The sequence below is a fragment of the Aspergillus lentulus genome (genome assembly GCF_001445615.1).
Source record: "Aspergillus lentulus DNA, contig: Alt04, strain: IFM 54703, whole genome shotgun sequence".
Taxonomy (NCBI): Eukaryota; Fungi; Ascomycota; class Eurotiomycetes; order Eurotiales; family Aspergillaceae; genus Aspergillus; species Aspergillus lentulus.
In genome coordinates, this window is record NW_028322122.1 from 298,135 (window position 1) to 325,796 (window position 27,662).

The window sequence follows — 27,662 nt, forward strand, 5'->3', positions numbered from 1 at the left end:
CCGAAATGGGCCAAACTCAATACAACAAAGCAAGACTTGCGAGCACTTGGGCCCAACGCTAAGTGAAACGGCGCAGAAGATAACAGACATTTGAATTTGGCTCGGAGCTAGGAATTGAAGAAAATGAAATTATCGTGTGACGGTGTGGCCCGCAATCAGCTATGACTCTCGTGCGGATCGAGGTTGACGGGGCCCATCACGTTCGTCTTCTTCATATATTCATTGCTACCAACTACCCCGGATTTCGAGATCTGGTCTATCTTTAGACTCTTGCTATCCGGATCACTGTCACCATGGCCGAGATGGAAGAAAAGCCCTCCTATCTCAGTGCCAAAGGGGCCAAGTATGCCCTCGGTATCCATCGAGGGCCTCTCCCCCCGGCCAATGCGGACGGGGGGGAGATTGAACATGTCGAGACAGCATTGTCGCTGGAGAAGAAACAGAGAACGAAGAAAGAGGCCATCCGTCGCCATTGGGCCCGGTTCTGGTGTTGCTATATCTTCTTCTCGATCATTTTCCTCGCCATCATCCTCCCGGTCTTGTGCGTCTTCCGCCGTTGTTCACGACATCTGTGACCTTGCTGACAGTATAATAGCTTCCTGGTGATTCTTCCCTCTGTTTCTCAACGAGTTGTCGACAATTCCAACCTTGTTCTCGTCGATGCAAGTGTCATGCAACCTCGTCCAGAGTCGGTACTCCTCACTATGCAGTCTGCCCTCAAATTGCCCATCGGGCTTCCCGTTCGAATCGATCCCATCACTTTGGACCTCTTCAACCGGGGCGAGTCCGGAAACAGCACCTTTGTCAAATTGTACCTCAACGGAACAACTATCTCAGGCAACACCACTTTGGGAGTCACTAATCAGTTCACTCCACTCAACGTGGATCAGTGGACCAAATATGTGCGCAATGTGGTGTTTGATGAACATGCACCGTTGTCGTTGAAGGGGACTACCATGTCGTATCTGGGCAAGCTTAAGTCTCGAGTGACAATGGACAAGACCATCAAGCAAAATAGTAAGCGAACGTCTTCACTGGTAACGAAATCACTGGCTGACTTTCTCAGCCCTGAACAGCTTTGCTGGATTTTCCATCGAAGGGTCGCAATTGCTTCTGCCTGCTGAACCAGACGGTACCAACCTGATCGCCAACGCCACATTGCCCAACCCGTCGGTCATGACATTGGAAATCGTGAGCGCAGCAGCACCGTCCGCTATTGAGTATCACTAACCATCGATAGGGCACAACTGTGTTGGACCTCAAGAGCGGCGATCTCGTCATCGGCAACGCAACGATCGATAATCTCGTCCTCAGACCGGGCAACCATTCCAATCCCGTCCGCGGCAGACTCGATCTCAAGACTGTGTTGAAGAACCTTGGGCCGGTCCTGCAGAGCCAGAAAGACTCCCTCCGCAACGGATATCTGTCTCTCGATACCGTTACCAAATCAGTCGTTTATGAGGGCGTGGAAGTGCCATATTATACGAATGTGATGAAGGACCTGACCCTTAGCGCGAAGATTCCTATCGGCGGCCTGCTGGTCAACACCCTCCGGGGGATTTTCAACAAGAACGGGACAAACATCCTCGACCAGATGAATATCACGGACTCATCGTCGTCGGAAAGCACGAGCAGCGTGCTGTCCGAACTGCAGCATCTGAACTTGAGCAGTCTGGGCGGAAGTCTGAGCAGCAAATTGGCTAGTCGATCGCTGGCCGAATTCCTGGATCGTCCCGACGACAAGTTATTATTGGTTGATGTGCTGAAAGGATTCTTGTGAACGAATCACGACCTGTTTGATGAATCCGAGACGGGGATATTGACATGAGCGGCGTTTGGAGTTTTTTTTTATTTCTATTGTCTCTTCTATTTTATTGTGTATAGATGAAGAGAAATCCCTTGTATATACATGAACAAACACAATATTAATGCTTGAACTAGGCACTGAATCCACGAAATAAGACCCCCCTCCGCATTGAAACAGGAAACGTGGGAAGCCAAGCACGCCGGCGGAAGCAAAAACCATGTGAAAGATGAGACCGTGACATCGGGCCTTGATTCTTCCACGGATCTACATGCAACTTCCACCTATCGTAACGCCATTTCTCGAGGGTTGCACTCTTTGTTCTCTCGTCCACCAATGACCCGAGAGTCTAGCGGTTATCTTGGCTTCTTAGAGTAATTGATCAGAACCAAGGCAGCCCGTGGTTGAAGTCTCTTTATACACTCAGGGAGGCCTTTTGGTGCCAGCCGCCAAGGATAGATTGATTGGGAGGATTGAGACGCGTGTTGCACTGGTCAGGGCTATCTTCTCCTGTTCCTTGAGCTAATGGTAGGGTCCATACTCCGTAGTCAGGACTTGTTTTCCGATAAAGTAGGAAAATGACTGACCTGTGGAGCTAAAAGGAGGCTGTCTACCCTTGTGCTCATTTTGTCTGGGGTAACACCAGAGTTGCAAGTTACAAGTCAGCTCACCACGTGGATAGGTCATATTCTTCGTAACCTCGATGCTGACATCTCTCCTCAAGAGTCCTAAGCTCCGCGTCCAGACCAGTCAAGCCTTAAATCCGACGCGTAAACTTTGCTGGATTGCGGGGGAGGCGTTTGAGGGACGGCCCCCATGATCCAGTATGAGCCTATCCACACAGCACAACCCTGTAATATCGTGTTCCAGTCCACATTATGTTGGTGGCGTTTGCCCAGAGTTGTACTAGTCCAGAACCTTGCGCTCGTTGGTCTGATACTAAATACATCGTTCTGGGTGGTAGGTAGTACTGGGATGTTGCTGTGTGCCGTGGATGTGGTCCAATCGTTGCTGGCGTTCACCCTGTGGTTAATGGATCAGGCGACTTTGGGACTGTTGTATTCACTAAACTAGTCCATCAGAAACACAAACAAACGGGCCATGCCGCTAAATGGCCCGTTTGTTTCTCTCGGATTATCTCCTGGAGCTATGTCCGGTTTGGTTGTTGTCGCTTGCGAGAGCAGGGCAGAGAGTATTTAATCGCTGTGGGGTACTCGCATCTTGGATACTTCTCTCTTTGGCCTCTTTTTTCTCCTCCCAAGTTTCTTATTTTTACCTCACAGTGGCTGGCCTGTCGTACAAAGCTGCTTTTGACAGCTGGCTGCAAAAATGAAGAAGTTTTACAATGTCTACTTTCTCTGTAGCTTCATCACCTTGGGTGAGGATGTCTCTATCCAGAATTGCTTGACGCCTTACTGACTCTTCCAACCAAAAAAAGGGGGTGCCTTGTTCGGGTTTGACATCAGTAGCATGAGTGGTGCGTTTAGTTCTTTATTCTTCGGCTGGTGAGTTTTTGTCTGACGGTTGCAGGTGTCCTGGGGACTCAGGCGTATGTGAACTACTTCCGCGTGGGCAGCGGCCAGTATAAGCAGGCAAGTTCCAATTAGCCCTCTGTCGGAGTCCCCTCTTCTAAACTAGTACTAGGGTGGCATCACCTGTGCCATGCCCTTTGGCTCGCTCATTGGTGCTCTGTGCTCGAGTTTCATTGCGGATCGCTACTCTCGTGTCACCGCAATCCAGTTCTCGACTATCCTGTGGACTATTGGCTCCATGTAAGTCTGCTGCATATCTGCATCTGTCGTGCCGGCTAATTCGTCTAGCTTTATGACTGCCTCCAACGGTATCGCTTTGCTCGTCGTCGGTCGTGTCATCGCTGGTCTTTGTGTCGGTATCGCCTCGGCTATGGTTCCTGTCTACCAGGCAGAGGTCGCTCCAAAGGAGATCCGTGGTCGAGTTATCTCCCTCCAGCAATGGGCCATTACCTGGGGTATCTTGATTCAGTTCTTTATTGTGAGTGGCCACCTCTTTTTCCCTCTGGACAACAGAATGTCCACTGACAGTTGGTAAGCAATACGGTGCTAGCAACGTCGACGGAGGTGCCGATAACCCGACTCAAAGTACCGCTGCCTTCCGCATTCCCTGGGGTATCCAGATGGTGCCTGGCTTTATCCTCTTCGTCGGCCTGTTCTTCTTCCCCAAGTCGCCCCGTTGGCTTGCAAGCAAGGACCGCTGGGACGAAGCTATGGAGGTGCTTGCCAACCTTCACGGAAACGGAGACCGCAACCATCCAAAGGTCTTGGCTCAATATCAGGAAATCGAGGAGGCTTTGGCTCTGGAGCGTGAGCAGGCGTCTACTAGCTACCAGGAGCTGATCAAGCCTCGCATTCTCAAGCGTGTGTTCCTTGGTATGAGTTTGCAGATGTGGTCTCAGCTGTGCGGTGAGTCGATCGATCGTAACCCTTACATGAGGCAAAGACTAATGGCTGCCGCTATAGGTATGAACGTCATGATGTACTACATTGTGTATATCATGCAGAGTACGGGAACTGGAAGCCCTCTCCTCACCGCTTCCATTCAGTACATCCTGAACACTGCCTTGACCCTGCCCGCCATCATCTACCTGGACAGATTCGGTCGTCGTCCTGCCATCCTGATCGGTTTTGCCTTGCAGGCTGTATTCTTGTACATTGAAGGAGGTCTACAGGCTGGATTTGGCAAACCCAACCCTCACACCGACCCCAAGCTGGATGCCATTTCTTGGGTTGTATCCGACCATCCCAACGTCGGTAAAGCAATCATCGCGCTCTCCTACCTCTTCGTCTGCTCCTTCGCGACAACCATCGGTCCTACTTCGTGGACCTATCCTGCGGAAATCTACCCGGCCAAGGTCCGCGCCAAGGCCGTCTCTCTCGCTACCGCGTCGAACTGGATCTGGAACTGTCTTCTTGCTCTGTTCGTCCCGCCTCTGCTGTGGGCGATCAACTGGAAGATGTACATGATCGTACGTACTCTATTGCATGGAAAACTTATAAACATAGAAAAGCTAACTAACGATTTTTACAGTTCGCCGCCTTCAATACCGCGGCCTTCATCCACATGTTCCTCATGGCCCCCGAGACCAAGGGTTACACTCTCGAGGAAATGGACGAAGTCTTCGACAGCGGCCTGCCCGCCTGGCGTAAGCTTAACAAGCGCAGCAGACTGGAGGAACTCGAACAGGAGATTGCCGAGGGCAAGCTCAAGGTCGCTGCTCACGGCGAGAAAGATGGACCTGTTGCTGCTACTACCGAGACCGCGGAGAGGCAGATGGAAACCGTCTAGACGGTACCGTCATTTCTGGATCTTGGTGGAAAGCTTTCCTTTTAATGGTTAATAACTTGGAATATGAGCTGACTACCTTCGGGCTGGGGTATCCAGTCCGTGTTTGGTTAACTTGGTTGATCTCAGGTAGTCCTCGTGGGCGTCTTTGTTAGTTCTATCTAACGGTAATTCAATCTAATCTTTCTTGTCATCGTTTCCACGTTCTCAAGTCCGTAATGAGCGTACGCTAGTGGAGCTGAATATGCTAATGGGATATACAAGCACTGTTTAACTCAACACTGAGCAAGACCCAGACCCGGCTCTGATAATGTACCTGATCGTCCTTAAGGTCTAAAATAACAAGAAGCCCTTTTCAAGGTAAAACATACAACCTGGTTATGGACATAAACCAAAGCCGTGGCTCCCATCTTCATAACACTGCCAACAAAGTCCAACAGTTACAGCAGGTTCCGCAACAAAACAGTCCTGTGAAGCCAGGTGCTCGTAGAACTCCATTCACTAAACCATGCCACATTCACCCCCAGTAAACAATGCAAGATTCACTCTACCTTTCCCCATCTCCTACCCCTCTCACCCCCATCTACGTCATCCCTCTCCATCCAACACCATCATCACACATCACGTGCCTTCAGCAACCCTTAGAGAGAGAGATGGCTACTACTACTTCCTCCGTCACCATCAACGTAAGCTCTCATCTCATCCCAATACCAAGCTAAATACTAACAGCAACCGCAAAACAAAGTTCTACGGCGAACTCCGCCAGCTCTGGGTCGAGATAAACTCCCACTGCGAGAGACTGCATCTCCTCGACTCCACGACCCGCGTGCTATCCGCCTGTATCGAATGCAAGATTACGCCATACGGGATGGTTCCGCTTGATATTGATGGATTGGAGAATGCGGATGAGTATGTGATGCAGTTAGTTGTAAGCATCCCCTCCTCCATGGCTGGCTTGTAAGTGGAGGCTAAGCTTACCGTGATAGATTTGCGGCCCAGAATTCCCCGTCGGCCCGATCATCTCGTTCGTTGACTCCATCCGCATGATGTGTGAGCCTGTGAGCGGTTCTGCGCAGGTGCATATTACTGCTATTGCAGTTCCGTATGCGGTTTGTTGCCTTGCCTTGCCTTTGGTGGATGTATGTGGTGTGCTTGCTGATGAGGAGGGTAGACGCAGCAGCCTGAGGTTGCGCCTGCAAGCGGATACTAGGTTTTGGGTTGTGGGTTTGCGTTGCTATGAGATGCCAGGGGCTATGTGCAAGACAGCGTGAACTAGGGAGAGGTTAGTGCTAAGTATGATTTGAGATTATTGCGAGCTATACCAAGCTGACTGGGTTCTACTTCTGCCGCAGGAGACGCACGGTTGCAAGCTCTAGATTGAGCATTGGTCCATATCGTTGGAGGAAGATTCTGGTTGTTGATGACAAACAAGGAGGCCAGAGAATAGTTCTGGACTAGAACCAGGCTCGTCTGACCTTGTCGGATGTGGTTGCTCTGGTTTGTTATTCCTAGTCTAGTCAAATGAGCTCCAACGATTCTTGAATCTTGATTTCGTCGGATTGTCGATCGTAACAGTAGATCTTTCCGAAAGTAACCTCCCAAATTTGCGAAATAGCTTGCTGGCATGATCATAGATTCGTGGAGAAGTTAGTGGTGCCTGAGGCATCATACAGTTCTGTTCTGGCAGTTGATCACGATCTTTTTCACTTGTTTCTCCCCTTAGACACTTGGTCACTATAACGTCCTGACTGCCGGCTTTCTATCAGGGGCGACTTCTGGCTGCGATGATCTGACATATCAAGATCTGCAGTCCTGTGTGACTTGCTATATTCAGTGGCTTGACCTCATGTGTTTATCCGACTGCGAGGTTAAGAATAGTGTCAAGTACTCCGTACCAGACTATTCCCAACTCAACCTTGATACCTGACTCGGATGGTTGCGCCTCTTACGGCATGTTAAATATGTGACCAGGTCACCAGCTTTTGCAGCTGTCAGCTCTGCAGAGTGCACAGACTATGGACGGGGTTGAGCAATTTGGGGGCCAATACAGATTGCCCCAATCAGTTGACCGACACATGGATTGTAAGCGGCTCAGTCAATCCCGAACTGCCGACCTGATATTCAAGCACAATTACCGAATCTGAAGTCGCGGGGACTGCACGGGCTTTAGGAGACCAGGGGCCAACAGTGGTGCTGATTGTTGGCTCCTTTTATTGTGGGCTGTGACACCTCAGCGTCCTTTGCCCACTTCACCCGTCAGCCCAGGCGGCGCACTGGTGCGCCTTCCTTCGCCTTCTCTTGTCGATAATTTTCTGCATCAACAAGGGCAAGATACGCTGACGAAGGTAGTGGTTGAAGCTTCACCTAGTTCCAAGATACCTCCTGTCGGCCTAGCTCGCCTGCCAGACTTGTCTATGGCTATCTTTGCGCCGTGTTTCATAATCGGATTCTGAGACAATCTCACCGCCGTTCGACGTCAGACTCAGGCGATTCGACCGGCACGATGAAACTCACTCACACTCACGGGTACATTACCCTCTGTACCTATCGCTACTCTGTACACAAGTCAACCCCGCCAACGCGAGTTGCTATAATCTTGACAGAAGCGAAGCACCGGACGACATCCTTGTCGAACAGATGGAACCTCAATCTGCTGCAATAAGTAAGATGTCTGCTTATCAAATGGCTTGTGCTATTTGCAGGGTTCTCATCCAAATACATTCTCGCGTGGAAGTTGTACGGACATAAACTGGGGACCAGCGTGTTATGCGCCATGCTGTATGTTCCTTGCATGACCACTTGTCGTACCTCAGGCTGGCCATGCCATCTAGCGGACATCAATCGACAAAGCGGCTACCCGATCGTGAACATCGGCTACGACACACCAAACCCCAAATACTGCTGCGGATCTGTGGTGGACAATAAATGCCAAGATGGTGATCCCTTTACAATCAAAAACGGGGCAGTGATACCAGGCGTAGCAGCTCTGGCCGGTTACGTGAACGCTTCGTCGATTACCAGCACCACCTGTTCGGATTCCTCGTCAATCACATCTTCAAGTTCCTCCTCAATCACGAATACCACCTGTCCAACACCAACAAAGAATAATCTATCACCTTCGTCCAGACCGTGACTACAAGAGTAGGGGTTGGTATGCCGTTAGGTGTCATTACTCTAGCATCAATCGCCTGGGCACAGTGGGAACGTCGGCAATGAAAATATGCTCGTCTGGAGAGTATGCCGGCGATCGGAGCGCAGGCGACAGGTCAATACAGCATCAATATCCCCCGCACGGTGTATATCAAGCACATCCGGCGGAGCTCGGGACTAGGCAAACAAGGCTGGCGTCGGAGTTGGACAGCAACGGGGATGCAAAATAGACTGGAAATCGGAATCAGCAAGACGACATGTTATGTAATAACGTATAATCCAGGGTACTTTGTAGATGCTCCGTTCATACCGGTAGAGAGTCAGACAAAGTGGAATAAAGTACGGAGTTCTTAGCCATGGGTCAAACCACAATCAGACACATCATACAGGCTGGGAGCTGCTTGTTAGGCCACCTACTACAAGAAGTGCAATGTCCAGATCGGCTTAGCTCTTGCTCAATAAGCAGACGTATGACTCAGTACCAGTCCCGAAGTTAATAAGATTGCATCCAGTGCTTTAGCACATACGAGAGAAAAAGGTTAAGTGGGTACGCCTCGTATTCCTTCAATTACAGGTCTTAGTTGCAGAGTGACAAGTTGCGAATACGACATGATCAACCAGTTGCGGGCTTACGACTGATCAGATAGCTTTGTTTATTTGATTGATTACAGCCAACTGCCACTAGAGAGGACGGATCAGTCAGCGAAGCCAATATCCATGATTAATGCTTAGATACATAGCAGGCTCCTCCCGGACAGATGGCACCGCCTGGTTCGTCCTTGCTGTGCTGACGGGAGTCTGTAGCATTGCCCGCTCCTGCTGGCGTGGAGGCCCGATTTCGGTTGCGTGATCACTGTTGGGCCCCCAAGGCCGGACGCCCGAGGCGTCCGGAGTAAGACGTTTCAAACCTGGAAGTCTGATGACAGGATCAAAGTTGATGAGTATGATGGCTTGATTACCGCCGCCCAGTCCTTCCTGATCAATGGAGTAAATAATTGAACGCTCGTCTGCGACCGCTTGGATTTTGCCAATGCGGTGGGACGGGCAGAGGAGCTGGGTCAGCTCCGCGGGGGCGTTGTCGGGCGGCCACATGTGGATTCCCCGGGAGGTGAACCGCTCCTCACTGTGTTCCATGGGATTGCCGTCGTCGGTGAATTCTGGTTTGTGGAGGGTGTTGCTTGCCTCGTCGATGGGGCTCTTGCGTTTCCGGGAGACTGTCCGCAGGCGGAGGCGATCGCGGGGGATGTGGCTGCCTCCTGGTGATGATGGGTGGGGGTCGTTGACGAGGTCGACGAATGTCGAGGCCGAGAGGTTGTAAGTACGGAACTTAGTTTTGGCCAGGATGAAGTCGCGTCGCTGGTATGGGGTGTCCTGGTCGTGGTTGTCTTGATTGTCCAATGGATATTCCGAGTGGTAGTGTCTGCGCAGCCGTTTCCGCGGTCTCTCGTAGATTGCCTTGTTCGACGAATCTAGTGTCTTGGTTAAGGGCTCGTCTGGCAATTCAGCAGCTAGCGAGCTGCATGGTGGGTGGTTGGCCGGTCGCTTACTCCGAGAGATCTCTGCAGGCGACGGGAGGGGCTGCATGTAGTAAGTCCGGCAATTATCACTGCCCCCATTGCGCCATTCGCGGCGACATTCCAGGATCAGGAGCTGGTTGGTCGCTTCGTCCTCTCGAAGCGAAAGGTCTGACCATGTGTCATTGATTGGGCCTTCGCGATGCTGTCGACGCCACTCGGTCCTGGGCGTCACCGAACCCGTATTCCCGCGAGGAGGCAGACAGATCCACATGTACAAGGAGGTCCAGTCGACTTCTTCTTCTTCAAAGTCTACCAGCGTCGACACGGCATACAGATGGTCTTGATGCACCTCGAAGCAGACAGTCTGACCGATCTCATTGCCAACAAAGTTGTGCAGCTCGACAGGTTTCTCTGTTGTGTGTTGTCCAGTAGCTAAATCCACGCAGTGGACGGCCCACTGCGGATAGCCATAATGACTCAGTGCAGACTGAGTTCCGTAGTAAAGGTAGGACTTGTTATGTCGAACAAAAAGTCGTCGTGTGGACTGAAGCGGTGTGCGGAGACGTAATCGACCAGTCCTGCAGTCTGTTTTCCTGCGCATATCTACCGCAAGAAGCCAAGCCTCCCGCACCTCTCCAATCTCGGCCAGAAATGCCAGGATCCCGTCACGGTAGTGCAGTAGCGATATCTGCATCATGTATCGCGCCGGATTGCAGCCTGGGATCGCACGAGAGAGGACATTGTGAATGTTTAACACCTGCTCTACTTGACCGACCCCGTGCACATCCAAGGCACGAATCTTGTTGTCATAGATGTAGCAGAGGGAGCCTTGGTTATACAAAAAGGCCGACCCGTATGCAAGAACCGAGGCTGAATACGGCTGAGCTGTGGCGAAAGCTTCCTTGATGTCAAACAGACGGCCAACTGCTCTACGATACCCGGTTCTAGTTCTATCCGCTTCCCGCCCCTCGTTGGAATGAAGCAGGTGGTTCTAAACCATGTTAAAATGCTGCCCTTGTTCTGAACTTGTGCAGAATGTACACACCTCAATTGTCTTTCTCGCAATGGACTCATTTCGCATCAACGTGTTGAGAGCCTGGTTGACGCGACTGAGATGGATAAAGTCGTGGCAATCCAACCCCGAGGCGATCTGGTAGAACACATCGTATGGGATGGAGTCCAACTTCTTGGTCATGTCGGTCATGTCCAAAGCAAGAGGAAGAGATGATAGCTCTAATCGAGCATGGATAATATATTGAATAACAAAGCGATGGAATGGTAATGATGTTGTAGTTAAAATATGCGGTGATGATGTGATGACAGTGATGGTGGTGTGAATAGTAAAGGATAATGAGTATCTCCAACAGTGGAGACACAGTCATCCATCTTGGTTGTCACACGCTGAGCGAATTGTAGAATATATGAAGACAGAGATTTGAGCCTCCCGGTTGAGGCTCTGTATAAGCTTTGGAGAGCTCTGTTCATTTGGGTAGGATTGGCCCACTGGATGACGCGTGGATTATTGAATATGAATTCCATCCTGATCCCCACGGATCGAGCTAGCTTCTAAGGAGCTCAGAATGAGAACAGTCTAACTGTTTTGGAAAAGAAAAAGAAAGGTTGTCTTTGCCTCACAAAGCAAAATAAAAAAAGATCACACCTTGGGAGTCAGCCACAACACCACGAGAGGGTCTGGGCGGCACGAATGCTGATCAACGCCACGCGCAGTCATCTTCAGACGGGTCATCGTGGGTGAGCATAACGCATCCAATGGTCCAGGAGTAACCACTGCAGAGCCGCAAGTCCCACGGAGGATCCGGTCCAAGAGTCCCAGTTCCCCATTCCTGTGTGGCATTTTCTAACTAGTGTTGTTATTGACGAGGCTTTCCAATCACTTTGTGTCCTTGCATTCAACCCCCAAAATGGGGCTCTCCATTGAAACAAGTCCCAAGCCATGATAATGTTTCCACCAAGTTCGTGCTACAATTTGTGTCACCTCAGCAGCACATTTATGGGAGCTAAAAATATTTACAAATGACAGCTCTCTAAGGGTCGATTCCTGGTCTCCAATAAATGATCCCCAAGGCCAAGTGAGACTTATCTGAGACCACCTCGGTCCCTCACCGATTCCGGAGTGCCGCCGCCAAAAATACTCCTTTTTGGATTGTGATGAGGCTCAAAGTGGCAATTTCCAGACCTGCTAGTGTCAATGCAAGGGGAACGCTCGAGAAAGAACTGGCCTACGGACTTCCGAAGCTGCTAGTCCGTGGAAATGCCAAGATTCCATCATCATCGTATCCGTGATCAATATTCACCCAAATCGGATAAGAAACGAGCAAATTCGCTCATGTTCCTGTTGTCAAGTGACCGACTAAAGAGCCACGACTGCCGAGCCTCAATACTCCGTTTTGTTTTGTAGACCCCGGAGTTATTGGCTGCCTGAAGAGGGGAAGTTTCGGTCTCAAACTTTCTAGCCACCTTCGAGTGTCTGGACGACTAACCCACTCTGACTCGGGTTTCCCTTTGATTATCGACCCGTGATGATTATCGTTACCAGAATATGGGTTCATCACAAAGGATGCAACACTTGGTCGTAGCTTTTGGTGGCTGGCCAGCATTGAAAGCTCGCCGCCTGCGCCCAAAACCCAACCATGGCCTCGTTTTTAAGGCAGCCGACCCGCCAACTGGACAGTATGCAGGATCTGCCAAATTCTGTGCTATCAAACACGTCTGATATCTCAAATTCGCCATCATTTGTCAACCATCAAAGGGAGCACTTTGTGTGCGACTTCGAGGCCTCGAATCGCCAGCCTTGTCGTCCCGTGCGTGAGTTCCTGAGGGTCTGGCCCCCGCTTTTGCACTGCCTCGCGCCTCCAAAGGTCCGAAACGATGATCAAACAGGCACGCCAGACAAGGCGGGCACAAGGCTGGAGAATCAAAGTCTCGAGGTTGGAAAGGCTGAGGTACAGGGGAATTGTATCCAATCGGAATGGTCTCCCCATATGTCCCTTGTCGATATCATGGTACGGACGGGACCAAGCATGGTGCATGATTGCTGATGGCGGCCGGGCTTCCGAGTCCCACCAGTAGAAAACTCCCCGACGAAATCATGCTCAGAGCCAAGGATATGTGATTGTGTGCTCTCGGTCGATCATGATGCGGGGTGTCTGGACTTGGTGATCAGGAACAGCTTTGATAGCTCCTCGAAGTCCGGCCGTGGCATTGGACGTCCCCGGAGTTTACTGGTCAGCAGTGCAGTAAGCGTTGCATCATGTGTCAGCGCTAACAGATAAGATGACCACTTTGAGCAAACAGGGTTGCCTGGTTTCGATGCTCAGATTATGGCCCTGGTGCAACGCACGGCCAGTCAACTATTCGCAACTTTATCCCCTATCATCAGCGTCTATAATTAAACCAATGCACGCATCCCGGCGACAGGTCCACCTGGACCTCAACCGCCTGTTGCCGATAGCGGCCTCCATGACTCTCATCTGCGAGGTCGCGATTGGTCAAATCGATGGTTTCCTCTAACTTGATAACTTGATGGAATCCGCCTTCATGGACAGTGCGGCACAGTTCACGTCCTAATGATTTCGACGATCTTTGTTCGTGCCAGTTCAAAGACGTCTTGCATGTCTGTCATGCGCATGAACCACTGGCAACATGTCTGACGAGCACGGAATACCAAAGGAACTATCTCCGGAGAATAGACATTGAATAATGTAACCCGTCCAGAGTTTCACAAAACTTGAGCTCACACGGAAGCCTCGAGCCGAAATAGCTCAAGAGGATGCTGACCCTTTGTTGACTCGGAATTACAAGCTAGAGAACAATCTACCTAGCTGTTCTCTTGATGAATTCAAAAAGAAGTAGGTCTATATTTGGCTTACTGCATAAGCAGATCATAAGACTATTACATTTCAGGTCTCCTAACGGAAGTGGTCATCGAGGCCCAATGTCTGGAACGATGTGCACATACCTTTCGAGTCGCTCATCGTGACAAAGGCGAAATGCAAACTCGATCTTGACCGAAAAATGACTGTAGAAAACAGCACAACAAGGATCCGCAGGCGAGTCCTGTCTCAGCATCGAAGAATTCCATTTATCCTTACGTTCCAGGGAGTACTCAGATGGCATCCATCCGGGACCATTTGACAAGTTCTTAGCTGGATACAGCGCCAAGGGTGTTACAGCCTCTACAAGCTGAATTATCGTTTCCTTGATATCAGGTGCATGCTCAAGCTGTGGAAGGTGCTTATCCACAGTAGATGATAGCCTTCATGCCGCCCATCGATTTCACTTGGGTTAAGATGCCTGGGCAGATTCGATATCCCTATCTCTTGCCGTCGTTGCCGAACTTCTTTCAGCCCTACGCGTCAATGAATCCCCTCTGCGGGGAACCAAGAATCCGTTTTGAGGCTTCAGATCAGATTCCAGCAAATCAGCATTCTCCGTATAAAAACCGGCTCATAATCTGCGACCATGTTGTTAGAATCGTCCAGAAGCTAACGGCTACTAAAGAATGTAGATGCCTAAACGTACCGAGTGTTCCGGAACATTACCCGGAATGGATGGTGCCGGTCAGGCGCTCTTCCCTGCCGTGGAGATCATGTATCCAACATGAGCAGAACAATGTGAGTAGTAGAGGATACGAGTAAGCTGAAAATATAAATGTGTGGGCCAAAAGTAAAGGGTTTTGGGATAGCATTGAACAGGCTTGGATATCAATTGAGCACTTGATGACTTCAGTCCATGATCGATCTGCACCGATGTCTGTATCAAGTATGGCGGAGTGGACACAGTCACGCCCGAGTTAAAGTGCCCTAGGCTAAGGTAGTCTCTGACTACAAGTGGTCCACTCAGGCTCTGATGGATGTTTCGAGTACTAAGGTGACTTTGTAGAAGCGTGGTGATGTGGTTCTTGATGATGATGACGGACACTTACCATCTAAGACAACACAACTGCGCAATAACCCTGATGGGAGCGTATAAGAAGATGATAATCTTAAGGTTCATGTTGTCAAGAAATCAAAACGGCAGACGGTGCATTCCGCTTCTCTGCCCTATGTGTAGTGCCTCGTGCCATGTCCCGCACCGTCAAGATCTGCGAGCAAATGGCAGCGATTGACTGTGTGTAGCCTTCTCCACTATCAGCCAGCCCTGACGGCCTTAGTGCCTGGGGTCATTGTTCAAATAATCACACAGGTTTAAGTATCATGATTTGTCCAACTTGCTAGTTATTTCTTATCTAAACTTCAACTTTCCTGTCGTTGGAATCTGTTTCCGGATCTGACTCGTGGTGCCCTCTGGGTTTTATTGTTGTTGACTCAGCTCACCCATACGACTATTCTAGTTCACTAATCAATTGTCCCCGGGTCTTTCGACTGCTGGCCTCAACCATTTTGTTGTATCGGTTGCGGTCGGCGCTCAGCGAGTTCCCTCAACAGTAGATTAATCAATTGATGTACCACCGTCACTCGGCTCCTCCCCCCCCGGGTCGGTCTGGTGGCTACCCCCCTCCGCAGCAGCAGTGGCCTCCTCCTCCTCAGCCTTATCAGTAGGTTTCCTTTCACGACCCCATATGCATTGATGCATCCATGATTGACGATTTCCAGATATCCACCGTATCCGCCTCAAGGCCCTCCTCCTGCGCACACATTTCCTCCTCCTACCCATCGCAGTTACCCATCTCCCTACCCCACGCCGCCTCCCCACTCGCCATCTCCGTACCAGTATCCCCAACATGGTGAGTAATCATTCTTCCTACTTGTCAAACCAGAGCGAGTACACACAGAACTAACCCCACGCAGGACACTCGCAGTCATGGAGTGCGCCGAGGCTCCCTCCACGCCCGCCCCTCGAGGCGCAGCAATTCGGCAACGGAGCACCTTCCGACTACCGCTTCCAGTACTCAGCATGCACAGGGCGGCGCAGAGCCCTACTGATTGGAATCAACTATGTCGGACAGCCGAATCAACTTCGCGGATGCATCAACGATGTTACTAACATGTCGGCTTTCCTCCATGAGCGATACGGGTATCGGCGGGAGGACATGGTTATTCTGACCGACGACCAGAAAAATCCACTGAGCATTCCGACCAAGGCGAATATACTGCGAGCAATGCACTGGCTGGTCAAAGATGCGCAGCCGAACGACTCGCTTTTCCTTCATTTCTCAGGTGGGTGGCTGTGTTTGCAAGGCTGCGAGGCGATAACTGACAAGCCTAGGACATGGCGGGCGAACTCCTGATCTTGATGGTGACGAAGAGGACGGTTAGTTCACTGCTGGCTAAGATTGGGCGAGTATCTGACTGAATCAAGGCTATGACGATGTCATCTACCCCGTCGACTATCGGGTTGCGGGCCACATTGTGGATGATGAAATGCACAACATAATGTTAGTCTTTTTTCTCTGGTTAGTAGCTTGATGCTCACCAACGCAGGGTTCGGCCGTTGCGTCCGGGAGTTCGGTTGACGGTGATATTCGACTCCTGTCATTCCGGGACAGCTCTGGATTTGCCATACGTCTATTCAACTCAGGTTAGACTTAGGCCCTCTGAAGCTCAACGAGCACCATGCTAACCCCTGCAGGGCATCTTAAAAGAACCAAACCTCGCCAAAGAAGCAGCACAGGATCTGTTTAGCGCCATTAGCTCATACGGGAAAGGGGACCTGAGCGGAGTCGCGATGACGGCGATTGGGTTTCTCAAAAAGGCGGCAAAAGGTGACTCGGCACGTCAGCGGACGGTAATGACCAAGACGTCTCCGGCAGATGTGGTCATGTTTTCTGGTTCCAAGGACACGCAGACGTCGTGAGTGCTTTTGATGTCTTTTATTTATGGACCTCGTGTCTTGAGCTGACGGTCTTTTCTAGAGCGGACACATTCCAGGACGGAGAAGCCCGTGGCGCTTTGAGCTGGGCTTTCATCAAGTCCTTGAGACAGTGGCCGAATCAGAGCTATCTGCAGCTACTGAACTCGATTCGAGCAGAGCTCGAGGGGAAATACACACAGAAGCCGCAGCTGAGCTGCAGCCATCCACTAGGTGGGTTAACTCAAGTCGTACAACATCGGTTTGCGAGCTAACATAGCAACAGATGTGAATCTCCTTTTTGTGATGTGAATGATACTCGGGGATATGAATTATGATTGATGGATGATATGACTGTGACTTTTGATAGCAGGGGTTCCATCGACTTTATTGTATGTGTCTAGCGTTCAGACCAGCTGCGAACCTCAACCAGGATTTCCATCTACATCAAGGTGCATGGGTCATGCGTGCGATCGAAGAGCCGGTGACAGGTTGCTTAGATACCCAGCATACAGACCATAACGAAGTGACAGAGATGTAAAAATGGCTAGATTGGACTCGAATTTTTAGAATGCCTTTTCCTCAGGGGTAGATGGAAGTGACTAGCAGCCCCTGTCTAAAAGTAATGGACGACCATGTCCCTTGCCCCATTTCTGATCTCTGGTTCCCTGCGAGATTCCGATCACATTTTGGACTTACAAATCTGGTACGTATACGAAGTCGCGCAAAACCCATCGCCTCTGAAATTCTTAGTAGCACAGTACTGCCTACGTACCTATTCCGATTGGTTAGTGATATGAAGGTTGGGAGCTCAGCTGTACCAAGCCAGAACAGGAGTTGAAGGTGGCTTCGAGTCGCTGGCCAGTTGCTTAATTGACCTTGTCAGTTGAATGGAACAATCCACAACAGCCAAAATATTTTTACACCCTGCCACCGAGGAGTTGTAGCATCCTACCTCCCGGGATCTTTATTCGGTTGAATCAATATTGGCGGAAAAGTAATATTGTGGACTAGCAGCAATAGCGGAGTGGCTGACAGGCTGACACCATGTTTCACCTGCAAGGTGGCTGATCTCTATTTTTATGATCGGACTTGGCATTGATGCATATGCAGAGTTGCAAACTGAACAATCTGCTCATATCTGGCGAGTATCTACTCCATTCTAATATGCACTTGTTTCGCATGGATATTGGTGGTGGAGCAGCACTTTCACCGTGTTATTATTCCATCCCTTGATTGCACGAAGTCAACAGAAAGTCTCCACAGGTACGGAGGACCTGTGGAACAGCCCGTAGCCATGGCTGCGGACCATGGATGCCGGAGTGCACATACGTACATGTACCTAAGACATGGGTTGAGACTTGAGAATAGACTCAGAGATCAAGACTGAAAGATTTTCGATATTTCACTTTGCTGATGCAAGTCCAATCGCTGCTTCGGATATTTCTGGCAGCGGCGTCAACTGCCGCGTCAGCTGGCGCGTTGAACGTTGTCTGAGCAGGCACTCCAATCGGGTCTGTTATCGGGAATCGGCTCGGTTGGTGGCTTAGATCTTCTATTCCGGAGTGTTTACCCAGTATGCGAAGTTATACGCAGTTTCGAGTCTACGTATGCTGTGAGGGGAAGAATCGGAGAGAAGACTGGGGGCAGAAGACTGGAGGCAGGAGGGGATGGCTGGAGTACAGTACTCTGCCGTGCGACTGCGCAAACTCGGGCAATGCTGCTGGAGCAGACACTTGAAAACAAACATGTACGACTTCGGACGTAGACGGACCGTAGAGACTGGTGACTCCATAGTTCCACTCTTTCCACTTAGCTTCTCTTCTCTCTGAGACCGATGGCCACTTAATACTGCTCGTTCATCCACGTCTCTCCCACCGGGACACGTTCCCAGGCAACTGACAGTGAAAGCTGCAACTGGTAAGGAAGCCTGTGTGGTGTTCTCTGAGCAGTCTCTCCATCCATAATCCTCCGTCCTACAGTCAAGGACATCAATAACAAGCATTATCATCGGCATCATCAACATCATCAACACCGCCAATATCTCATAAGCAAAATGTCAACATCCTCCGCAACGGATTCTTCGCGGGATTCGTACCCCGACAGCCCCGTCTCCCTCTCCAGCCGCAACATCAACAACCCCGTCTTCTCATTACCCGTCCCCCAATGTCGCCGAACGCGAAGAGATATCCCCAAAATCCACCGCTACTATTCCACTCCGTTGCGAGCAGACTCGCCCGACTCCACCCCACTGCAGCTGTACGGCCTCGAACAGCGCGAACCCTCCATCTACGAGAAACCGCGCCTCCTCCGCCGCTTCTCGCACGCCCTCGACGACATCAAGGAGGACTTGTCCCTGCAATTGGACCAAAACAACATGGCCAGCAAGATCCGGAGCCGACGCCAGTCGATGCTGATGTTCGATACGGCCGCTGGGCCGTCAGACCCAGACGCAGATGGAGCACTACATCCCGATCAGCGTCCCATCACAGCATCTGGCCCGCCGCGCTCGAGACCCCTCTCCATCCTCGCCTTTGATAATTGGACCCCGCCCACGAGAGGGCTGAGTCGCCGACTGTCGACTTTCCGGTTCGGGTCGAGGAGGAAGAGGGCTTCGCCCGCACAGCTCTCGAGCATCTCGCAGCCGAACTTGATCGGGTCGTCGACGAACATGTAGTACTCGGTCTCGGCTTTCAGGCCATTCCATCGGTCCCCGTCCTCGTCCATATATTTCCGTTCGATGCGACCGTGTCCTCCATCGCGACGGCTCTTCTAGCCTGCATTTTCGCAACTTTCAACCAATCCCTTTCAGTCTTCGATAAAAGTCTCTTTGGTCAACGCATATATTCATCGTTATCTGCATTAGCTTGGCGTTTGGTGCTGGTGTTGGTGCTGGTATTCAACAATAATAGACTGTCTCTGGCGCCGCATCTCTTTCCTTCTGTCATCAAAATCAAATATATGTACATAGCTTAGTAGTAAAAGTATAGCTATATAGCTATAGCTATGTCCTCAAGCTTAATCGATCACCTTGGTCTCCCTCTCAAAATTAATGGCATAATGCATGTGATAATTCAGCCACTCAATAACCGCACCAATCACCAAACAATACCCAGGTTTCAGTCCCTTATCAGCTCACACTAAGGAATCTACTAGCGATAGGATAAGCGCTGGTCGGGTGCCCTAGTCAAGCCTCAAGTATGCTAGAGAGTGAAATCTCGCCAATCGCTGCTCGGCTTCTTTATCGATTCTCTTCTGGTATGGAGGGCGGCGGAGCAGATTGGTTCGCTGCGTGGTTTCCTTTCCTTTCGTTGGTGGAAAAACACGAGTTTCTATCTATGCTGGAATTATTTTCTTTATCTTGTTAAGGTATCATTGAGTATGAAGTTCTCGAGGGTAGTCTGCCGGGTTACATTGGAATTCGCATTCAGCCGTGGATTTAACCGAAGGCCTCGGTCTCTACAAAGTACGGGGTACGGGGTACTCCAAGTGACCCTCCGCAGATCGGTCGCTGTCGAAGCAGAAGTTGATATGAAAGGACGTCTCGTCCTTGAAAAAAATGGGTCTCTTTATTGATGTAGTCAAAGTGAATGGTATATCTGTGTAACTATGTAAGTCTAACGCCAATCCAACCCATCCCGCCGCAGTCCTTGATGTAGGTAACTGTAAACTCCAATAAAATAATATCAGCCCAACTTGAAATCCCTGTCCTCCCACGCCCGAGCCCGATGTCCTAGACCACCATCTGCCTAATGCACCGCACCCATAGCTGCAAACGAAAGCGATGGCCGCTCCGACCCAGAGCTCTATAGAGTGACGCTCTCCAAATCCCGCAGCACGACAGACATCTGCGCTCGTTTCGCTGCTTCAGCGACGAGACTAAAGTCTCGTAGAAAAGGGGCTGTTGCTAAGGGCCCCCCCGACCCGGTGACCTGGTGGGGGTAGATATCAGCTGCTGGAGGCGGGGGCGCCGTGTTCGCAGTCTCGGTGGAAGACGAGGTCTGGCTGTGTTTTTGTTGTGCTTGTTGTTGCTCGCTCGCTCCGAACTGCATCTGGTTTGTACTTGAAGGTAGGATGGTCTGCGGTTGGGCTGCCATCGCTGAGGGTGTGTAGCCTAGTGTGACTGACGAGGACGGTATGGAGGAGTTGGAGCCGTGGGTGTTGCTGTGAGTTATGGAGTGCAGAGTGCGGGCAGAGTTGTCCATGATGGTGGTCAGAATGGAGTTACTTGAAGATCAAGGCGCCCAAGTTTCGCCGGCGAAGGATGGATAAGGTTGAAGGAGCGGGGTGCAGTGTTGGACTTGACGGTATGGGCTGATTGCGACGGACTGGCTAGTGCGGCAGTGCTGTATTGGTTAGCACTGGTAAAATGGCGTGATGGTGGAGGTGATGGTGAAAGTGATGTGAAGTGAAAGAAATCATCGGCCGGTCAATGTCGCAACACGTGGGGGCTTACCCAGATATACCGCGGAATGACGTCCGATAGGAAACTGGAGGAAAAAGTATTTGAACCGGAGATGACGCTGGTATGAACCTGGCCAAGAGATGCCAGTTAAGACGAAGAGAAGAGAGGGTACGTTATTTATGAACTCTAACAAGTCGCTGACTTGGTAGATGCAGTCTATGCTTGATTAAGAGGACTAAACTATGCACAGGATCCACAGCGACTATTGTCGCCCATTTTTGATCATCCGCGTCGATGAGGAGGGTGATTTCTTCTAGAATCTCTGAAGAAAAAGAAATGGCGAAAGTTACCCGATTTATATCCGGCACGTATCTCCGCGTATCTGTATGCGGGGTTTCCAGCGCCGCATGCAGGTACCCCTGCGAAATTGCTGTATGGTATCGTATTCAAGGGAAGCCTCGGCAGCTTTGTGGATATATTCTCACGTGATCTCATGTGACAAATACTGCACTAGTCTGATTACGGAAATTACCCCACCATCACCGATGGAGAATTTATCACTGATAGCGAAATTGTTGCGATTGGGCTGCGCCATGTGATGTCCTCTTGCAATTGCTTCATTTCATCCATTTCTTCCGAAACTCAATTGCACAATGGCAAATGAAGAAGATTTCGTGGGATTAGGGGACACCTTCAAGGACCCCGAAGGGTTCTACCCTCCTGAGAAAGAGCCCACCTTCGCAGAGCACCAGATGCTCACCGGCCAGACGGTGCGCGTGCGCCTTGTCGGCAGCCATCCTCTCTACGTACGAACACGCTGAACATCCCAATACTCTCCCTTTCAATTGTTCATACCTCAATCCTCTGCTTTCGCCGACTGACCGTCTTTGGAGGGTGATCTGCTGTGGAACGCCGGCCGGACGAGCGCCTCATATATAGAAGAGAAAGCTAGTTCCCTTGTCGAGGGAAAAGATGTCTTGGAGATTGGGGCTGCGGCAGGTGTCCCGAGCATCGTTAGTGCAGTCAAAGGAGCTCGTACCGTCGTCATGACCGATTACCCTGATCCGGACCTGGTCGAGAACATGCGATACAATGCCTCGCTCTCAGCGGCTATCATTCCGAGCTCGTCGTCCCTTTACGTTGATGGATACAAATGGGGTGATCCGGTTGAACCGTTGACGGCGTATCTCCCCGAGGGCTCAAACAGTTTCGACCTTCTCATCATGGCCGACGTGGTGTACAGTTATCACGAGCATCCCAATCTGATCAAGGTCATGCAGAAGGCACTGAAGAAATCTAAGGACTCCGTCGCTTTGGTAGTCTTTACACCTTACCAGCCCTGGCTTCTTCCCAGGAACCAGACTTTCTTTCCTTTGGCAGAGCAGAGCGGGTTTCAGGTCACCAAGATCTTCGAAAAGGTCATGGATAAGGTCTTGTTTGAGAACGACCCTGGTGTAGGTTTGACCTTGTCTCTCATAATGCGTTTGCTGACAAGGCTGCAGGACGAATTACTTCGTAGGACGGTATTCGGATATGAGATTCGGTGGGCTCCGGATCAACTGAATTGACAGTAGGTGTGAAGACTTAAAAGTGTATATAACTGGGCGATTAATGACCTTGACGAACCCATACCCGTAGATTGATCGGCTTAGTGGCATGCAAGCAATCTTATCTACATTTAAATTGATCAATAGAATCTAGAATGCTCTCGTGCTCTTAAGTGATCGTATCCACATTTTTTTTTGTAGACGTTGTGAGGTCTACGGCCATCAACTCGAGCAGCCAGAAGCATCAAATTCCCAAGTCACATGCCGCCCGCAGTAGCCCCGCGAAGAAAAAGTCTCCGCCAAACACAGCATCACATCCTCATCCACTGTTGTTATAATGCCGGTAAGTCTTATTGCTCTAGGGTTTCAATATGTTTATCAAATGGAGCTAGTACTAAAGGAATGACAGCTCATCGTCCTCTCAGGCTATCCCTGCTCCGGTCTCTCGTACCGCGCCCAACAGCTCGCCTCGCTCCTCGAGGCGACGCAAGATGAACTCTTCAAATCCGGCACTATCCCCGCCTCGAGACCCCGATACAAGATACACATCGTCCCGACGCATGATCCTTCACATCCACGTACCGTATATGACAATGCGAGGACGGAAAAGGAGGCGCGCGGAGTCGCATATACGCGGGCCAAGCGGGCTTTGGGCCGGGATAGTTTCGTGATTCTTGATGGGATGAATTACATCAAGGGGTACAGGTATCAGCTTTGGTGTGAGGCGAAGGCGTTAGGGACGACTTCTTGTGTCGTAAGTTTACAATTTAACTCCGGTCTTTGGGCGGAGGCTGATTTGGGATGTTGTAGGTACACGTCGGGACACCTGTCGATCAATGCATCGCGAACAACGAAGCCAGGATACGTCGTCGGGACGCACAACAGGAGAAGTCGGAATCGCGCGACAACGAGCCAAGGGAATCATCGACAACAGAATCGGACCCACAAGTCGAAGCAGAAAGCACCACGCAGACCAACGGCCCCTCTCCCACCACCGAAGACACCGAAGAACCATACCCCCCGGACCTGCTCAAGAACCTCATCTTCCGCTACGAAGAACCCAGCACCCACAGTCGCTGGGACAAACCCCTCTTCACCGTCCCCTGGAGCGACCCTGAACCCCCCATCGCCGAGATCTGGACCGCCCTAACCGGCATCCCGCACCCATCCACCTCCACCGACGCCGAAACCCCCGTCACAACGCTCACAAGTGCCCTCGCATCCAGCGCTCTTCTCTCCGACACAGCCAGTATCAACACCTCCGCCACAGCACGCACCCCGCGCACTGCTGCGCTCCAACGCCCAAGGATCAAACCCCACCAGGCAACCGTCCAACCCACCGCAACGGACTCCTCCGCCCTCTACGCCATGGAGAAATGCACCTCCGCTATCGTCTCCGCAATCCGCTCCTACACACTCACAAACCCCTCCGCCGAGGCAGCGCTAGCCCAGAGTCCTGACGCCCGCGGCATTGCAATCGCCGTTCCCGAGGCGTCGGCGCCTATCTTCATCCCGGCGCACGTGGCCTCGTCAGGTACGACGGACGAGCTTGCCGGTGCAGGCGGCATCCTTGCTTTACCGCGTCTGCAGCGTCTGCGCAGGCAGTGGATCGGACTGAATCGGGCGTATGTTGGGGTGAACCATGCGTCGGGGGTTAAGGGCGGGCTGGCGCCTGACCAGGTAGGAGATGCGTTTGTGAGATTCCTGAATGCGGAATTTGCGGGGGAGAGCGGAGTTTAAAAGCTGAAATCGTTTCTCTTCAAAATTGTGCGCGGTTTGATTCTGGGTAGTTCATCCCCATTGCATAGCTTGTTGGCTTTGATCCATCGAAAAATTGTTTTAGTTGCATGATATTATAACGAGTGATGATCTGGATAGAGAGATAGACAGTATATCATTGTCATCTTAAACTGACTACTTATTTCTAATCAATTGAAGAGGATAATATCAATAAAGGAATTGTTATATTGAATTTTGATTCAAAGAGTTTAACCACATCGAAATCAAAGCAAAAACAAACAGAAAACTGTAAACAAAAAAGTCTAACCTAAGTAACCGAAAATCTGAAGAATGCTTCATACACAAAAGCCTGCCCGACTTTTATTTTGTCAAGACCAGCCATCGAAAGGGCTGGGCAGCAGAGAGCCCACCCCATCACCAGCAATACAAAAAGTTGTTATACAAAGAAACGAGGGAATCCAAATACCCCTGTAAGGAAAGTTAGGAAGGAAATAAGGACGCGAGGAGGGTCTGTCTCTCCCCCGATGACCTTGATCATCTTCGGCTCTGGCTTCCGAAGAAGCTGGCCGTTGGGCTTGTGGCGAGACAGCCGCGCGCCAAGCAAGTTTGACACTGCGGTCTACTGGCCCGATACGGGTCCAGTACTTTGTTCAAAGAAAGAGCTCTCAAAGCAAGACGCACCGATACCGATTGGAGGTATGAGGAGCACTGCGAAAACTCTTGAGCATGGAAGAAATCCTTGGGACACAAACAGCAAATCCAATAGCCAGAGTGGAAAGCTTTCCGGGACGCGTCTGTGATTTTTCCATGCGTGGGACCTGCCTCCCGGGCACGGAGGGTCAAGATAGACCACTGATCTCCGACAAGGAGCCCTAAGAGGGGAAGAAGTCAAAAAAGAAGGAACTCAGATCCAGGAGAGCATTCATGCGGGAAGTCCGTTGGGAAGGGAAGAAGTCTGGCTGGCTTCGATGTGACGGTAGTTCAGACCCAGAGTGATCAATTCCTGAAGGCTGGCATTGACCTTGTCGTGCATGGAGGAATCCTGAGGGGTGATATTGCTTAGTTCCTCGAGCAAGCGCGCGCGGCAGTTGTAGTAGTTCCGCTCGGCGTTCTGCAGCCTCTGGTTGCGGTGGCTTGCGGTTTGCTGGAGAGCCTTCAAGGTGCTGTTTTGAGAGTGCGTTGATCTGGTCCGCTTCATTGTCTGCGCACCAGATGCACCAGTGACTCTCCGCTTGCGTCCGCTTGCCTCCTTCTTCTTAGGAGCAGAAACGCCAGAGGGAGAGTGTTCCGGAGAGCTAGGTCTCTCGGAAGAGGCGTAGTCGTGAACACGACGCATGTGGTCGAAGAGGTTCCATCTACGGGGGAATCCATATCCAGGGACGGATCTGTCGCATCCTTCGAACAGGCAGAGGTGAGGGTTGTCACCGTGACCGTGGAATCCATGGGCCTCGCGCTCGTGACGGAACAGACAGGCATTGGATGAGAACTGCAGCTGAGCCTCCATGCAGGCAGGGACCTTGCAACGGTAAGGCTTCAGGTGGGAATCAAGGTATTTGCTGGCAGATTTATCAGCGATTTGAACCCTATAACGTAATAGCCGGTTATACTCACTGGTAAGCGCATTTCTGCGTAGTCGGGGGGTGATTGCAAGGCTTCTCTCCGTTGGCGAAGGGGCAGTAATACTTTCCATCACTGTGGGTGGGGTAGGAATAATATGGGTGGTCGCGAGGGTTCCGCAACTCCGTGTTCTCCTTGGACCGCTGCCGAGAGGGTTCTCTGGCAGGGAGGGGTGGGAAGAATTCCTGTTCCTGCTTGACCTGGGCCTGGGACGATGGTGATGATGTCTGCAAGCCAGGTCTGCGAGCATTTTTGGTAGGCCTGATAGTTCTGCAAACGAATCAATATTTGCGACATATCAAACATCATGCAGAAGTACTCACCTGTTTGGGTCCTGCTCACTAAGAGGCGGCGTGAGAGGGAAGAGAGGATCTCCCAAGTTGATTCCGTGGTTCCCAAGTGGCGTGGCAGTGACATCCTTCAACATGGCTTCTTCGTGGGTCATAAAAGTTGGGTATCCTGAGTGGGAGCAAGAGGTGGTCACGGAAATATCATTGCTTGCTTCGGTCAAAGGCGGAGAAACAGGCAGTGGCTGGAAAAGGTTGCTTGGGAGGTGGTCCATGGAAGAAGGGTGGTAGTTTCTGGTGTCTGCTAGAATGGAGTTCCATTCATTGGTGGTGACCATGTGGCAATCTTCAGCATGAGAACTGTGTCCAACGGAAAGAGCATCATCAGGAGTGCAGGGCTGGGTTCCATTCTGGCCACAGGTATCATTATCATATGCGGCAAAATCCACAAGGGAAGAATAATGACTGAAGTCATGTGCGTGAGAGAAGTCCAGGTCATTATGGTCCCCAATATCCTGGAAATCGGATCCTGATTGGTAGATAACATCGCTTGGTCCAACGGTGGTAGGCAAAAGCTGCTGAGACAAAGAGAAAGAAAGCAGTTGCACCTCAGGAGTTTCAGGTTTGCTCGATGAGATAACACTGTGGTCAAATGCATCGGCATCATGCAAAGCCCATTTCAGGTCGTGAGGAGTTCCATGGCCATGATGTGTACTGGAGCACAATGAGAAGTTATCCTGGCTTGAGAGTTCATCATCCTGGATCATTCTGGGGGCCATATTTGAGATTCCTTGGGTCTGTCTGGTCTGAGAGAGCTGGTCCATGTTTTGCAAAGCTGACTGGGACAGAGAAACCCGCTCGGGGTCATTCTTGACACTGCAAGACATTGTATTTTATAGGCCCAGCTATGACTGGAAAGCAATCAAAGACAAGCACTAGACTGAAAGACGATTGAAGTCAGTAATCCACTTTCATTCATAACGTTATAGTATAACACATTGCAGATAAAATAGAAATCGAGAGTCCATCCTAAAAGATCCAGTCGATGTCCTGAAGCGCCAGTTTAGCCGTTTTGCAGATGTTGCTTGGAAGTTGGCCGTAAAGGATCGTCAGAACAAAGAGCACCTGGTAAGGGTCGATGGCGAGTCCACTTAGACGAAAGTCGTTGTTCCGGCGTGATGATCATGGTCACCGAGAAGAGTGAAAAGCTCGACGGCTGCAAAGTCAAAGGAATGACGTTTAGCTAATGCTACACGTCGTCGGATCTATCCTGCGGGAGGCCTGTTCATGTTGGTGTTGTTATCCAGAGGAAGTCTTTGTTGTTGAGACTACAATGAACTGAGAGCGGTAAATCCATAGTTCAGGTAAATTGATGGTCCCATGAAGGTCGACTCTGAGAGTATGTGATTCCTTAGGCACTATTCAAGAGATCCAGAGGGCCAGCGAAGAACGGAGTTCATAAGCATC

At 50.7% G+C, this 27,662-nt stretch overlaps 9 protein-coding genes across 9 annotated transcripts; 6 read left to right on the forward strand and 3 right to left on the reverse strand.

The window, feature by feature from the left end:
• Positions 1–293: 293 nt before the first annotated feature.
• On the forward strand, positions 294–1,780 carry ALT_1390 (DUF3712 domain-containing protein; the record flags this gene model as incomplete). Its single annotated transcript, XM_033563753.2, has 4 exons — positions 294–541; positions 596–1,017; positions 1,067–1,191; positions 1,241–1,780. 4 exons carry the CDS (start codon positions 294–296, stop codon positions 1,778–1,780), a joined length of 1,335 nt encoding a protein of 444 aa, XP_033419644.2.
• A 1,353-nt stretch (positions 1,781–3,133) lies between these two features.
• On the forward strand, positions 3,134–5,125 carry ALT_1391 (sugar porter family MFS transporter; the record flags this gene model as incomplete). The annotated part of the gene is made up of 8 exons (XM_089599152.1): positions 3,134–3,182; positions 3,243–3,281; positions 3,335–3,372; positions 3,449–3,576; positions 3,625–3,814; positions 3,873–4,242; positions 4,300–4,805; positions 4,868–5,125. 8 exons carry the CDS (start codon positions 3,134–3,136, stop codon positions 5,123–5,125), a joined length of 1,578 nt encoding a protein of 525 aa, XP_089456298.1.
• Positions 5,126–5,775: 650 nt separating this feature from the next.
• ALT_1392 (uncharacterized protein) lies at positions 5,776–6,332 on the forward strand (the record flags this gene model as incomplete). Its single annotated transcript, XM_089599153.1, has 4 exons — positions 5,776–5,808; positions 5,868–6,050; positions 6,109–6,231; positions 6,294–6,332. 4 exons carry the CDS (start codon positions 5,776–5,778, stop codon positions 6,330–6,332), a joined length of 378 nt encoding a protein of 125 aa, XP_089456299.1.
• Positions 6,333–8,116: 1,784 nt separating this feature from the next.
• On the reverse strand, positions 8,117–10,993 carry fbx15 (F-box domain protein; the record flags this gene model as incomplete). Its single annotated transcript, XM_089599154.1, has 4 exons — positions 8,117–8,255; positions 9,009–9,765; positions 9,820–10,780; positions 10,835–10,993. The coding sequence occupies 4 exons, from the start codon at positions 10,991–10,993 to the stop codon at positions 8,117–8,119; spliced, it is 2,016 nt and encodes a 671-aa protein (XP_089456300.1).
• Positions 10,994–15,251: 4,258 nt separating this feature from the next.
• On the forward strand, positions 15,252–16,911 carry ALT_1394 (caspase family protein; the record flags this gene model as incomplete). Its single annotated transcript, XM_033563749.2, has 9 exons — positions 15,252–15,346; positions 15,405–15,535; positions 15,600–15,968; positions 16,018–16,062; positions 16,111–16,186; positions 16,233–16,329; positions 16,381–16,601; positions 16,664–16,833; positions 16,886–16,911. The coding sequence occupies 9 exons, from the start codon at positions 15,252–15,254 to the stop codon at positions 16,909–16,911; spliced, it is 1,230 nt and encodes a 409-aa protein (XP_033419640.1).
• A 1,744-nt stretch (positions 16,912–18,655) lies between these two features.
• Positions 18,656–19,276, forward strand: ALT_1395 (uncharacterized protein; the record flags this gene model as incomplete). Its single annotated transcript, XM_033563748.2, has 1 exon — positions 18,656–19,276. One exon carries the CDS (start codon positions 18,656–18,658, stop codon positions 19,274–19,276), a length of 621 nt encoding a protein of 206 aa, XP_033419639.2.
• Positions 19,277–20,405: 1,129 nt separating this feature from the next.
• On the reverse strand, positions 20,406–20,804 carry ALT_1396 (uncharacterized protein; the record flags this gene model as incomplete). Its single annotated transcript, XM_033563747.2, has 1 exon — positions 20,406–20,804. The coding sequence occupies one exon, from the start codon at positions 20,802–20,804 to the stop codon at positions 20,406–20,408; it is 399 nt and encodes a 132-aa protein (XP_033419638.2).
• An 853-nt stretch (positions 20,805–21,657) lies between these two features.
• ALT_1397 (protein N-methyltransferase NNT1) lies at positions 21,658–24,291 on the forward strand (the record flags this gene model as incomplete). The annotated part of the gene is made up of 4 exons (XM_089599155.1): positions 21,658–21,810; positions 21,898–22,458; positions 22,961–23,305; positions 23,362–24,291. 4 exons carry the CDS (start codon positions 21,658–21,660, stop codon positions 24,289–24,291), a joined length of 1,989 nt encoding a protein of 662 aa, XP_089456301.1.
• Positions 24,292–25,213: 922 nt separating this feature from the next.
• ALT_1398 (putative C2H2 finger domain protein) lies at positions 25,214–27,082 on the reverse strand (the record flags this gene model as incomplete). The annotated part of the gene is made up of 3 exons (XM_033563744.2): positions 25,214–25,847; positions 25,903–26,178; positions 26,232–27,082. The coding sequence occupies 3 exons, from the start codon at positions 27,080–27,082 to the stop codon at positions 25,214–25,216; spliced, it is 1,761 nt and encodes a 586-aa protein (XP_033419635.2).
• Positions 27,083–27,662: the final 580 nt, after the last annotated feature.